A 14,127-nucleotide genomic window follows, 5' to 3' on the forward strand; every position below is an offset into this window, starting at 1 on the left:
TTATTTCTACGTATCTCCCTCTTTTTTTTTTGTTTAGTTAATTCTTTTTTGTTCTTTTTCGTTTATTATTTTATTTCTTCTTTAGTTTATTGTTTCTTTGTTTTTTTTTTTTTTTTACAATTTACGAGAGAATGAAAATACGAAAAATTAATTGAATTAATTGGTCGTTGCCGAACCGACACGAACGCTTCGTTGTTAGTTTGTTTGTTTGTTGGTTGTTCTTTCCATTGCTTTATAATAATTTATTCATAATAAATTTACATGGATATCACTCGCGCACACTGCATCCGCTTTCCAACATATTGCACGTCTATTATTTATATTTATTTATAATTTACATTCTTTTTCTTTGTTTTTTCTTTTCTCTTTTCTTTTCTTTTTTTTTTTATTTTGTTTTCTTTTTTCCATTTATTATTTTACATTACGTACATCAGTTTTACAATGTTTGTTCTGTTTTTTAATGGTCGAAGAATGCTTAATCAGTTTAATTCAAATTATTAGAATATGTCTCGACTTTTCAAATATGCCTAACTTTATTTTTTTTTCTTCTGTTACTTTCTTCTTTCTTTCTCTCTCTCTTTCTTATTTTTTTTTTTTTAAGTAGAAACAAGATTTGTGCGATGTTCGGTGCGCTCGGTGAAGAAAGAATTTATGCGTTATGCTTCTTATTTAAGAAAAAGAAAGAAAAAAAACGAGGATTATTTTGTAAATGAGAATAATAATACAACGATGCAACAATTTACAAAATATTATACAAATTGTGAAAGATTTGTGCTTTTCTTTTAAATTCTGATAATTGTTACGCAAAACGAGAGAAACTCGTATTTATCGTTTAATCGCAAGAGAAGACACGTAGTCTCATTTTATCTTTTCAAAAATGTTCACGAAAAAAATCGTAGAATTAAATTGAGAATAAATTGACTGATATGCGAAAGAAATGAATTATTATAATTGTGTCACAATCAGCTTGTTCGCGAAGCCAGCCGTTGTTTAATGTGCTCGATCACACCCCAATGAAATTAAAAATATTCATTTCAATTTAACCCTTAAAATCCTTCCCCACCTTTCCGAAAAGACAAACGAGTAAGGGGGTTTGGAAAATGTACAATGTTCAAAAAGTCATTTTATTCCGTAACAATTATCCCACCGTAAATTATTCATTTTCACATGAAAATTTTCGTCTCATTAAATTCCAATATTATTTTGCTCGAATCATTTTCATACAAAACAAAAAAAAATATATACATATATATATGTACATACATACATACAAAACATTATCGAGTGAATCTTCGTCGTTTTTCAAACGAAGATGATCCGTAGTTTCTTTTTCTTTCTTTAAATGTGTATTTAACCCTTTCTTGACTGACGACTCATATAAGGGTCGTCTATACAAAGGTCCCGACCCATATAAGAGTCACATATAACACGACGTGACGTATGTACGAACAAATTTATACGTCAAAGCGTGCCCTAATCGAAAGGGTTAATAAGTCAACACCGATCATCTCGTTCTACAAATTACGAGATCAATTTTACCGAGCGAATTGTGGGTAGAAAGCGAATAAGGAGAGAGAGAAAAAGAGAGAGAGAAGATAGACAGAGATAAATAACGATTTCAGAAAATTGTTTGTTCATTTGTTTTTTTCTCTTCTTTTTTATTTTTATTTTTTTTTTTTTTATAAATTACTTCAACGCCAATTTCTACCAGATCAGAAATTCGTTCGCCGATCTAAAAGTAAAGTTCCGAATAATTGGCCGAACAATTGGCCGAACAATGTTCGAACTATTGTAATTTTTTTTTCTTTTTCTTTTGTCTTTTTTCTTTTTTTTTTAATTAGACGAAGAATCGATGAGATAATTCAAATAAATATAAATAATATTGTTTTATTCGTATGACGTTTGTAAAGAGACAGAAGAAGAAGAAGAAGAAGAAGGGGTAGAAAGAGAAAGTTGTACAAAGCAAGGCTTGCTGGTTAGTCATTTTTGATTATTTTCTTGTTTAAAATTCGTCTTTTTTGTTTGTTTTTTTTTTTATCGCAAAGTAGTGATAAGATAATCTCACTTGAACGTGGCAAATCATCATCATCATCATCATCATCATCATCATAATAATCATCATCACTGTTGACGAACTAATTTGGCTGATTTGAATAAATCGAGGCGTCGTTCTCGTGCTTGTTATTGGCATAAGAAGAGCTAATTTTAAAGCAATTTTTACCAAGCAAATATTATATTGTAAAATACGATATATTGCGAAGTATGACGATTTTTTGGTCGAAAAAACGTGTAAATTGGTCAACGAACGATCGCGCATATTTGGCTGAAAACGTCACACTAAACGCGTGGCGCCAGGAAAAATCATTTCACTTAATAGGATTTTCATTTAAAAGACAAATTTCAAATTTGATTTTCCATATGGTGATCCGAGAATTAAACTAATCAAACGGATTGTCCAAATTAATTAGGATCATCCTTGTTGCTCATTTTTTCTTTTTTTTAAATTCTTTTTTTTAATCGGCTAACGCTAAATCATCTTTTTTTTTTCTTTTTTTTTTCTTTTATTCTTTTCGTTAAAGGACGAGTGTCCGCTTAATATAAATGTTAACTGTAATATATGGTGTTTTTTTTCTTTTTTTGGGTTTCTTTTTTCTTTTTGTTTCAACTAATAGAAGATAAGAAGAAAGATTTAGAGATTGTTCGCTTGAATGATTGAAATTTTCTCTTCTTTACTACATTGGGAAGGTGGGGGGGGAGGTGGGGATCATCGAATCGTTCGCGCAATTATTTCCGATCGGATTCGAAATTAGAAACGTGACTTTTTTTTTCCGAATCCTTTCTTTTCTTTTCTTTTCTTTTCTTTTTTTTTCTTTCTTTTTATGTTAAACTTTAAATTCTTACGTATAATTAATTTAAAGCATCTAAATTTCATTCCTACTCGTGTTGTTATTTCGTTTTGGTATACGCATTAATTACGATGACGTTTTTCGAGTGTCATTGTTCGACTGATATGATTAGAATGGTCACAGTTTTTTCTTTTCTTTACTTTTCTTTTTTTTTTTTTTTAATATCTATAATCACATATACATATATACTCTTTTATATTTATAATAATATATATATATACTCTTCTTTCGTATTTATATATAGTATTCTTTTGTATTACTTTTGTATACTCTCTCACCTTAAATTCTGCTAGTATAAAATTATTAGGAATATCGCTAAAGGGAATCGAGAAAGAGGGTTGGGGGGTGGGAGGGAACATTTACGTTCGTTTCCTTAAATCGAGAACGTACCAAATTGACCAGGTCAAATTATCTAATTCGGATTTTTTTTTCGTCCTCCACCTTTATTCAATTTCTCAGTCTCTTGTAATTGGAAAAATTATATATAAATCACTCGTAATAAAATTATTAACGATCCTATCTCGAAATATCCAGTTCTTTCTTTTTTTATGCTTTACTTTCGCTGTCTCAATACAAAAAAAAAAAATTCCAAATTAGATATTTGTCACCGATCGAAATGACGATATTTTATTAGATTTTTCAAATGATTAATAGCGTGTTAATATTTGTTGGTTCTTTCTGGTTAGGAGTCTGACATTATGTGTATCATTTGTTTTCAACACGTCAACGACGTTTAAACCCCCCATTTACGATTGACGAAAAAATCTATCTCGTTTCATCAATCACGTTTGCCACGCGAACGACTTGTTTTTAATGATGACAGTAGTAAATCGTTCAGAAAAGTATTTTCTTCGGACAATTATGTATACATATATCATTTTGTGAACACATAGATATTAATTATTCAACGAAAATATGACAAATTTTTATACTCTTTCGTGTCGTAATACTTTCGTGTTTTTTGTTGTTGTCGTTTAATTCTCGTTAATAAATTAGAGAAAGGAAAAAAAAGCAAGCAATCAAACGAATCGGAATCGAAAAAGAAAATCGCAACGATATTAATGTAACGCATATGAAAGTATAATAATATATCACAGTTTGTAAATTGTTACGAGTAAAACTGTAAGGAAATATACTGTGCTGCATCATAAGAGTAGTATTATCATCTTTTACTCTCTCGGGTTTCGTCTAACGATAATAAAGTTCTATTCGGATTATGGATAAACGATGTAAAAGGCGCAATGCGGTTTTGCACGTTTTCCATCGGAATTTCATGCACGAATTCGTGTGCATCGGGGGTGGTTCCGGGGGGGGGCGGGGGGGTTGAAACGGGTGATGGGGTTCCACCGTTTGATGATTACGGGCAAGCACGCTACGCTCGTTAAAACGACGTACGATTCTAATACCTAATGTGGGAACGCTAGAGCCATTTGTTTCGCACTACGCCGGATAGTCTGCGTCCCCACATAAGGTTATATCATACTATCGTCCCCTGTATGTGCTGTGGATCCTGCGTGGGCGCCTGAATTTGGGGTGATTGGGGCGATTGCACCATGGGACTTTGAAGGGTCGACGGATCGTACAGACCACCCAAGGAACTGCACAGTCCTGGCCCTAACGAGGGTCCGAATCCAAGACCTATACTCGGCATGGATGGGAGACCAACGTCGAGTATTCCCGTATTGCTGGCACCCCCACCCCCCAAGGAACCTTCCTCGGGTGGGGTAACTTCCAAACCGATAGATCCGTTGAGCGCGATCTTTATAGGATTGTGATTGGTTGGATGCGACAGAGCCCCCAGTCCTATGTCCTCCAAGCTGCTCTTCCTCCTCGAAACCGTGAGTCCTTGTCTCAAGGAATTGCTACGTCGCAATAGAATGTCGTCGACGACTCTCAGGGAATTCGAACGGCCCCGAAGTGTACCGGCTACGGTAGGACTGTCGGGAAGAGACAAAGAGTTCGATTTTGTGGTACCTAACGGGGGTGGTCTGGCCAAGCCAATAGCCGAACCTCGGCGGCTACCCGGGCCACCGGGAAATCCGGCCGAGGCGACCGCTGCGTTCATCTGCGAGACTAGCTGAGCCGAACAGAAGCTGATGTTGCTCTTACGCCTTGAATTGTGACGCTCGAAGGTCTTCTGTGCCGAAAACGGACTCGGCCTCACGAGATAGACTATGTCGCCTTCCTCCAATTTCAAATCGCAGCTAGGATTGATGATCACGTAGGACAGGCTGTTGCGTTTCTCCGATACGTCGTCGTAATCCGCTACCGGTAGATTCAAGGATTCCATTCGCGAACGCACCAGGTTCGCGATTTCTGCCCTCTCGATCTGTTGAGCGTGGTTGTCCCGTGCCTCGTCGCCGAGACTCACCGAATACTAATTTCAAAAGAAAACAAAAACGATTCAATTCATTTTCATTCTATTATTCTTTTATCATTATTTTTCGTATGTATTCAACGAGATAATTGAAAATAAGTGAACCGTGCGAGACACGTCGACGGTAACCGACGTTGCCCACTGCATCATCGATTACCGTTTCTATGTTATCCCAATGTTTAGAACAAACTTTAGTCATTTGCTATGCGAATTCGGTTCTAAGCGACTTTGTGCATGCACTCCATTTACTGTGCATCATGAATAATACGTCAAGGTAACAAGACAGACAGATAGACAGACAGACAGACAGAGAGACAGACAGACAGACAGACAGAGCGACAAAGTGAGACAAAGAGCTGCTTGTACGAGGACAAATTATTTCAAACAATATACAACAAATAATAATAATAATAATAATAATAATAATAATTAGAATAATAATTAGAATAAGAATAAGAAGTAAAAATAGATCAATTATATATGCAGTATTAAGTGAAAGAATAGTAAAAGACGATGACAGTGGTGTCAAAAAGTGAGATAGAGTGCGACGAACAAAAAAAATAAGAAAATTCAAACGAAGATCGTAAATTTTGTAGACCAGATTGAAGAATAGACGTTTTAAAGGAACAAAGAACAGCGAACAGGCAACGTTTCTCGACACTGTACTCACGGCTGAGGTACCCTTGTCACGGGTTGAGCAATTTGCAAGGCACGATGCAGCCGCCGAATGACGCACCTTGTACGTCACGCCGACGCCAGCGTCGCTCTCTGCGTCTGAGTCGCCCTGCCAAAATGACAAGCAACAAGACTACTCTTTACTGAACAAACGATTCGCCATAATGAAACTTTTTGGGCCTATTCAACCCTCATTTTTGGCCCCGTTCAATCCTATTTTTCTACATCAATTGTATCTTTTTTTTGTTTCTTTTTTTTTCATTTTCTCTCTCTTGTTTTTTTGTTTTCTTTTGCAACAAGGTACAATGCACACACAGGCACGCACACCTTGTCAATTATAATTTTTTTCTTTCGTTCGTTCTATGAATGAATCCGATCGTTACGATTAATTAATCACTTTTATATCCTTAATGACATATTTTCTTTATACATTTATAATTATATTATTATTTTCATTTATTTGCTACGTGTTTAATATATTATAAAGCTCGTGTGTTGGGATCAAACTATTGTACCATAAGTTAAATACGACATTTACGTTTTATTGATCGTGCACGCCTATCTCGATTAACGATCTATCTATTCTTTTTTTCTTTTCCCCTTTTTTTGTTTCCTTTTTCTTTTTTTCTTTTTAATCTTCAAAGCTTTACAACTACATCGAGACTGCCGTAGTTCGACGTTATCCGTTCCGCTAATATCAATGCAGAAAATAAACAATGTATATATATATATCGACAGAAGAAAGCACACTACTAGTTTCTAAAACACGATGCAGGGTTTCGTTAATAATAATAATAATATAATAATAATAATAATAATAATAATTATAATAATAATGATAATAATAAAAATAACAAAAAATGAAGAAAAAAAGAAGGAAAAGAATAAATAATCAGGTTGGACAATTCGGAGGGACGTGCTTCTTCGAATCAAGATGCGAGGTTACAATCGCATTATTTTATACTTTTCTATTGTAATATTTTTTGATTATTTTTCTTCCTTTTTGATTTATCTTTTCGGAAAATTGTATAAAACAAGAAGACGGGTAGATAGAATCGGGATTAATTCGGGAGAACGAGAGAGATAGAGAGAGAGAGAGATAGATAGAAAGAAAGATAGAAAAAGAGAACGAGAGCACGATCATGCTTTTTACTCACAGTTGCCACTTAACAAATTTTCGATAATATTCTTCGAATGGTTGCAACGTACCATTCAACAGACTATAGAAAATTCTATTCGACTTTTCTATCCTAAATGGGCATAAGAAAATAATTTGATCGTTTTACTCACGTGGGAAGTATCCGATACGGTCGTGTCCTGAGTTCTGTAAATCCCAATAGGAATTTCGCAAGTAGTCGAACAAAGTTTTTGATAAAGTCTGCCGTAAGTTCGTATCCACATGTCGTCCTTCGTTATTCTCATCTGTAAAAATATGTTTAACAGGTTAACTCGGATTTCTATTGACGTTGGGGGTTGTTAATATTTAACCCTTTTGTTAGGACACTTCATTCAATTGTGAATAATTTCGACCGACATTTTATTTCGATGCGTTTAAGAAATATATTACTTGCATTAAAAGTGTACTTGTTTCTTTTAATAGGATTTAATTCAATATTAACCAATCGATAAAATCTTAAAAATATTCTAAGAGTCAAATAAAATCTCGTTGTACGCGGGTTTTTCGTCACTGATGCCGGTTATAGTCGGCGTTAGTAACGAAAAGGTTCATAGGATTTAATTCAATATTAACCAATGAATAAAATCTTAAAAATACTCTAAGAGTCAGATAAAATCTCGTTGTACGGATGCCGGTTATAGTCGGCGTCAGTAACGAAAAGGGTTCATTGAGAAAAATCGATTCAACGATAATTCATTTTGTTGATACCTACCGACGTGAGAAATCCAGATCCAGGTGCTTGATCGACTCCCAGCAGCAATCTCACAAAGGTTATTACATAATCCTTGACAAAGGCTTGATACAACAGGGTGTCGAGCATGGACGCGCTGAATACGCTGCCAGCGGCAAACGGTAATCGAAACATGTACGATATGTGGGATCCCCTCTCCTTTTCTCTCTGTTTCAAATATATAACCATGATTTGTTTTTTTTTTTATCTCTTGTTCTTCTAATCACAAATACGTTCCAACAATTGATCGATAACTTTTTATCATTCATTTTACTCTCTACTGCCATCAAATTTTCTAGAAAATACTAATATATTCGTTGCTTTCCTTCTCCCCACCACGTGCATATTATTCGTTTCGTTCGTTTCTTTAATGCATTTTTTCTTTTTTTTAACTCAACTTTCGTTTATTTCATTCATTTTTTTCTTTTCTATCGTTGGAAGATAAATCATTTCGTATCGCGTGAATTTAAATTCACGTTAAGCGTAACTACGTTAAATTTTAAGTAAACGGATACTTAATAATAATAATAATAATAATAATAATAATTAAAATAGGTATCACAGATAATTTGGACGGGTTATAAATTCTTCTCGAACGTTATTTTTGAACTGGAAACGTCCAACTAGTTCAAAAATAACGTTTGAGAAGAATTTATAACCCGTCCAAATTTCCTGTGATACCTATTTCAATATTTTAATTTCTGGACAAGATAAAATATCAATTAATAATAATTTTAATAATAATTAACTTATTGATAAGAAACGTGAGAGTATTAACACACGTTTTTGGTTGATAGAATTTGTAAGCTCGATCAAAATTCGTATTGGAAAGATCGGAGCATAGGTTCATCATAAATTCATCGTAAATATCATAATAAATAAGTATTATAATATAGAGTAATATGACACACACATATTTTTGATGCAATGTATCATGCTTTTTATATCTAAAAAAAAAGTTATAAAATAATACCACTTGCGAGGAAACTACCAAGCATTCTAATTTGATCTCGAGGCACTAATCACGTTTCATCGTGTTCATTTCTAAGTATTTTAAGTATAGGGTTCTGTTCAATGGATATTTGTTTTTTTTTCTTTTTTTTTTTTTAAGAATCCAACTGACCTTTGCGACTAGTGCGTTAAGACCTTAACAATTATGCTCTCTAAATATAAATTATCTAGCAAACTATCTATCAGCGATGCTCTAGCACTGCCAATATAAAAAAAGGATTTTTAGCTAGCACGTTTTCTCATCGTTTTCGTTTCAACGAATGCGTCCTAATCCGGTCGAATTATTGAAATCAAATTTGTTCTTGATTTTCTTTCTCTTTCATTCTTTCTTTTTTTTTTTCGTAACTTTTTTCCCCCCGAAAGAGAAAATATAATTTATGCCTGATATATACGGTAAAACAAAAAAAAAAGAAAGAAAATAGGTCAGGAAAATATTTTAAGCGAAAGTGCGAAAAAGGGGTTTTAAAATAGAGCACTTTCGAGCAAAAGCATTTTCGCTTCTAGGAAAGAAGGAGCTAATTACATTTTTTATTATTATTATTAGTTTTTGTTTTGTTGCATCTTTCATGTCGCGCTTCAGACGATTTAATAATTTTCTCTTCTTTTTTTTTTTTCCCCCTCGGAAAAATGTTTAACGCAAAAATAATTTTCATCTATACTTTTTTCCTTTCGTTTACGATAATGAAACTTACGCGGAGATTACTGTAAATTTATTTTTGTTACACGAGTAATTATTAAAATTTCACACTGTTCGATAGAGTTTGAACACTTTAATTATAAACGTAACGGGTAATATAATGAAGAAAAGTAAAATGAGGAATTTTAATTAGAAGAATGTGACATTTGTTTTTGTTTTTTTGTTTTCTTTTTGTATACGAGAACGATGAGTACGGGCTGTTTAATGATCAGTGATAAAAAATAGGATAAATCTTTCACAATCAATGGATCGGTCAATCCAACAATAATTCAATCAATTATCAATCAGAGGTCAGAGAGTGAGTGATATCGTGTTACCGGAGAGCCCATCGGAGGCTCATTGTGGTAGTTGTCACCGGAAGTAGCACTGAGGAGTACCTTTTCCATTTTGCTGAGATGAAGAGCATATTTGTCATGTGCCCGAAACTGCATGAAACGCATGTTGCTCGATTGGGACAATTCTGTTATGCTCTTTATGCTTGGAAAGAATCTGTCGACAGAATGAAGTCAACATTTATTCTTATTAGATTTAATAATTCTTTATTTTAACGTTTATACACGAATATTTGTACGATATTTGGATCGTTTATTTTTGAAAGTGTTGCAAGCTCATTATTTATTATTTAATTAAAGATCGATTTATTAATCCAATTCAAAAATATAAATTAATTATGTCAAGTATGGCAATGTTTTTATTAACTTATTTATATTCAATTTTATTATTTCAATTTTTCCTTTAAACGAATTTCAATAAAATAATATATATGTGGGATGCGAGCGCCTCCAAGCCAAACACTTAAATAGGCATTCGTTAGGAGATTAGACGATGAGCACTGGATAGCTCAGTGGTTAAAGAGCAGTGCCCGGAAAGCGGAAGATCCGGGTTCGAGTCCCGGTCGTCCAGTCAGTCCGACGGCCCAATTTTTTCATGAATCCTACATATATATAAATATATTTACGGGTTATATAATTGTGCCCATAATTATGAAAGTGGTCTAAGTCATATATTTCTTGTTCCGAGATATTTGAAAGATTACATTTGAACATTAAATGAATTCTATATAATATTGAAATTAACAAACACTATCTAAAGGTTCATTTTTGACAATATCGTGAAAATTACATTGAAGTTATTGAGTTTAAAATAATGTGATGTGAAATAAATGATAAACTTATTATTTTTAATTTCATAATTATGGGCACAATTATGGATTTAAACCAGTTTCTAAATAAACGATCCATTTGTTTGTATATCATTGAAATAAAAATAATAAAATAAGAATACCGACTTGAACATCGTTTGAACCGCAACGATGGTATTGCAATCGGCCAAAGTATCTTCCTCCGCAGAATTGCTTAATTCTTTGTTCACGACGACGACATTTTCCGCCAAAGTGATGCCGGCACGAAGTAAATCGTCCAAACAATCGATCGATCCCAACATCCAATAAACCAAAGGGAAATACGATACAGCATCCAAAAAAGCTATTTCAGGTCTTCTCTCCAGAAGCAGAATTATCGGATTTAAAGATGTTTTAGACCTAAAATGAAAAAAGTTACACGTAATATTTTGTAATAATGATTTCGTTCCCGAGAAAATTTTACGGAATTACAGTGAAACGTAATTTTTAATATAGAAAAATACACATTCGTTATTTTTACAATTAAATTGAAAACGTCAAAACGATTAATCGAATTGCTTGAAAGGTTTTCATCGTATAAATAAAAGTTGTATTTTACCTGAAATGAGCTCGTAGAGGAATTATAAAGTTGTAAATTCCATTACTCGCGTAATCGGCGGCGAGAATGATCGTTTTGTTCTGCCAGTTATATTCCTTAGCGTTTCTATAGGTGCAATGTTCGCAAACCTGTATGAAGGGTGAGTGCATCGAAAACATTTAATTACTTACACGAATTTATTATGCGTGTGTTTTATATTTCAATAATATATATACACCATTTGAAATATATACAATCAAATGAATTTAGTGAGAATAATAATAATAATAATAATAATACCTGAGCTAATTGCAGACAGCAAAGGGGTTTTTTTTCCTTCAAAAGGTAACACAAAGTAGGTGAAACCCCGATAAAAGGTGATACCGGTGGAAAACCCTTGACTATCCTGTAACAATTATCGATGGCCGATTAAATTTCATTGTTCCTTCCCTTTTCGACTTTACTTTTAATTCGATAATGTCGTCTCTGTTCAGTCGTGTTTCTTAATCTTTACGTTCTCGTAAAGAAAATGTGTCAACGACGTAGACGACGACATAGACGACGATGATTTTGCAATTAACGTTTCATGAGAATAAAAAGTATCATAAAATTTTCTACACACACACACATACACAGTCATATATTAAACAAAATCATCGTCCCTCTCTAATGTTCTCGACAATTTTCATTTATTTATTTTTTTATCAAATAAAACAAAAAAACCTTGTTAGTTAGCATTCGGCGTACATTTATTATCTTCGTTAACGATTATTTCTGTAATAAAAAGCATTACCATAATATAATATAATATATATAAATATTAACGACAACCATTTCCTTAATTCGTGATACTAAAAGTGCACTCTAAGAAAAAAGGAAGAATAAAAAAAAAACAAAGAAAGTAATAATAATTAGAATTTATAAAATAGTGCATTGAAAGATTGGAAAAAGCCAAATAACTAAGGTACACTCGTGTCAAATATTTTGTAACTAAAAATATATCATCTAATAATAAATATATTTATAGACATATAAATTCGTGAAGAATTGAATGAACGAACGTATGAATGAATAAATGAATAAATGAATGAAAAGAAATAAACGATAAAACTCACCCTTTAAATCTGTAGTCAGTCGTGGTAAGCAGAAGTAGTAGAAGTAGTAGAAGAAGAAGAAGAAGAAGAAGTCGTGCGGCAAGACGCAGTGCACAAAGATGATGCAGGAAAGAAGACAGCAAAAATATCCACGAGGATTTTTATAGGGTGTCAGGCAGGACAGCATCGAACAGCGATAGGACGGCACACGCTCGGTGCCGTGTGTGGAACAGGTATTGAGATACATACATTGAAACATGACAGACACATCGACCCATCCAACGAAAACTTACATAATTATACAATTATGGTTTTGATATAGCTAATCTATATATTAATATTTATCTTTTATCTTAACACTTTGACTGCACCATCATTAATCACACATGACGAACTATAATTTATTTTTTCTGAGTGGTAGTTCATTGGTGAATTATTTACAATTGTAAAAGTTTCAATCAAAATTAATTGTACACTTTATTAAATTTTTTAAACATCGGACAATTAGAAAATTTTTATTGCAGGATTATTATAATCTATAAATTATAATAAATTATATAGTTATATAGTAAATTATAATAAATTATATATTCTATAATAAATTATTATAGAATACAAAAAAAAATAATACTATTATACAGTGATATACTAAATGAAATACGTGATTTCTGAGTGACAGTCAAAATGTTAACCTTTTGACTATGGCAGACATTGAGATGCACCGACGTAGGAATTATAATTATACAATTATGGATTTGATATAGCTAATCTATATATTAATATTTATCTTTTATCTTAATATTTTGACTGTACTATCATTCGATCACATACGACGAACTATAATTTATTTTTTCTGAATGGTAGTTCATTGGTGAATTACTTGCAATTGTAAAAGTTTCAATCAAAATTAATTGTATTTTTTACTTTATTAGATTTTTTAAACATCGAACAATTAGGAGATTTTTATTGTAGAATTAATATCTATAATAAAAAAAAATTATACTATTATACAGTGATATCCTAGATGAAATACGTGATTTTCTGAGTGACAGTCAAAATGTTAACCCTTTGACTACGGCAAACATTGAGATGCACCGACGTAGAAATTCGAACGAATGCACTTTCGTTAAAACATATTTCAATAAAAATCAAAAACAAAATTGAATTTTGATTTACATTAAAAAACACAATGTTAATTATTTCTTTATATATTTAACCGAATATTAACAATTTTCATGAGAATAACACCTATAGGCACTGTCAGTGTCACAAACGCATCATTTCTAAGCGCATATAGGCGTCCACAGTAACCTAGACGTTAAAACACTAAACCTATCTAATCTTGATGATTCAAAAATAAAAGTACGTGTCTTGGTTCATGCTAATAAACTAACAATCAATCGCGGATAAGGTGGTGTAACGCAAAATACAAAAACTGTGGAAAAAGATAATGGATATTTAAAATAAAATGTGCGAATTTACGATTAATATACTTGCATAATTACTTGACTAGATTTTATTTTGTAAATGGACGATACGATGGCACGATAATACGGTTATATCAAGTTAAGAGAAAATGAGAGAGTGAGAGAGAGAGAGAGTGAGAAGACTTTCACGACGTTTTGTGAGCAATCTCATCGTTAACCTTATTGCTCGTTTTCCGTACGATCGTATAGTCCTTATATCTTAAGAGTTTTTCACTTAAGCTGCACTTTACGCGCTTCGATACGCGCGATAAAACG

The 14,127-nt window shown here is 32.7% G+C and overlaps 1 protein-coding gene across 13 annotated transcripts in view; it reads right to left on the reverse strand.

Annotated features, from left to right (window-relative positions):
* Positions 1-3,155: 3,155 nt before the first annotated feature.
* Positions 3,156-14,127, reverse strand: part of LOC122518261 (potassium channel subfamily T member 2) — a 124,687-nt gene continuing 113,715 nt past the window's right edge. For 8 of the 13 annotated variants that reach the window (XM_043637080.1, XM_043637071.1, XM_043637070.1 and 5 more), the window contains 9 exons: positions 12,407-12,415; positions 11,592-11,697; positions 11,313-11,440; positions 10,862-11,113; positions 9,891-10,062; positions 7,848-8,033; positions 7,249-7,380; positions 5,954-6,067; positions 3,156-5,283 (listed from right to left, as the gene is read on the reverse strand). In XM_043637080.1, the coding sequence (XP_043493015.1) occupies positions 4,384-5,283; positions 5,954-6,067; positions 7,249-7,380; positions 7,848-8,033; positions 9,891-10,062; positions 10,862-11,113; positions 11,313-11,440; positions 11,592-11,697; positions 12,407-12,415 (1,999 nt within the window). In that variant the 3' untranslated portion in view covers positions 3,156-4,383. The remainder of the gene's footprint in view (positions 5,284-5,953; positions 6,068-7,248; positions 7,381-7,847; positions 8,034-9,890; positions 10,063-10,861; positions 11,114-11,312; positions 11,441-11,591; positions 11,698-12,406; positions 12,416-14,127) is intronic. The other 5 variants (XM_043637072.1, XM_043637073.1, XM_043637069.1 and 2 more) reach the window with 5 other exon arrangements.

This window comes from Polistes fuscatus, unplaced genomic scaffold (genome assembly GCF_010416935.1).
Source record: "Polistes fuscatus isolate 324 unplaced genomic scaffold, CU_Pfus_HIC Scaffold24, whole genome shotgun sequence".
In the NCBI taxonomy this organism is placed as follows: Eukaryota; Metazoa; Arthropoda; class Insecta; order Hymenoptera; family Vespidae; genus Polistes; species Polistes fuscatus.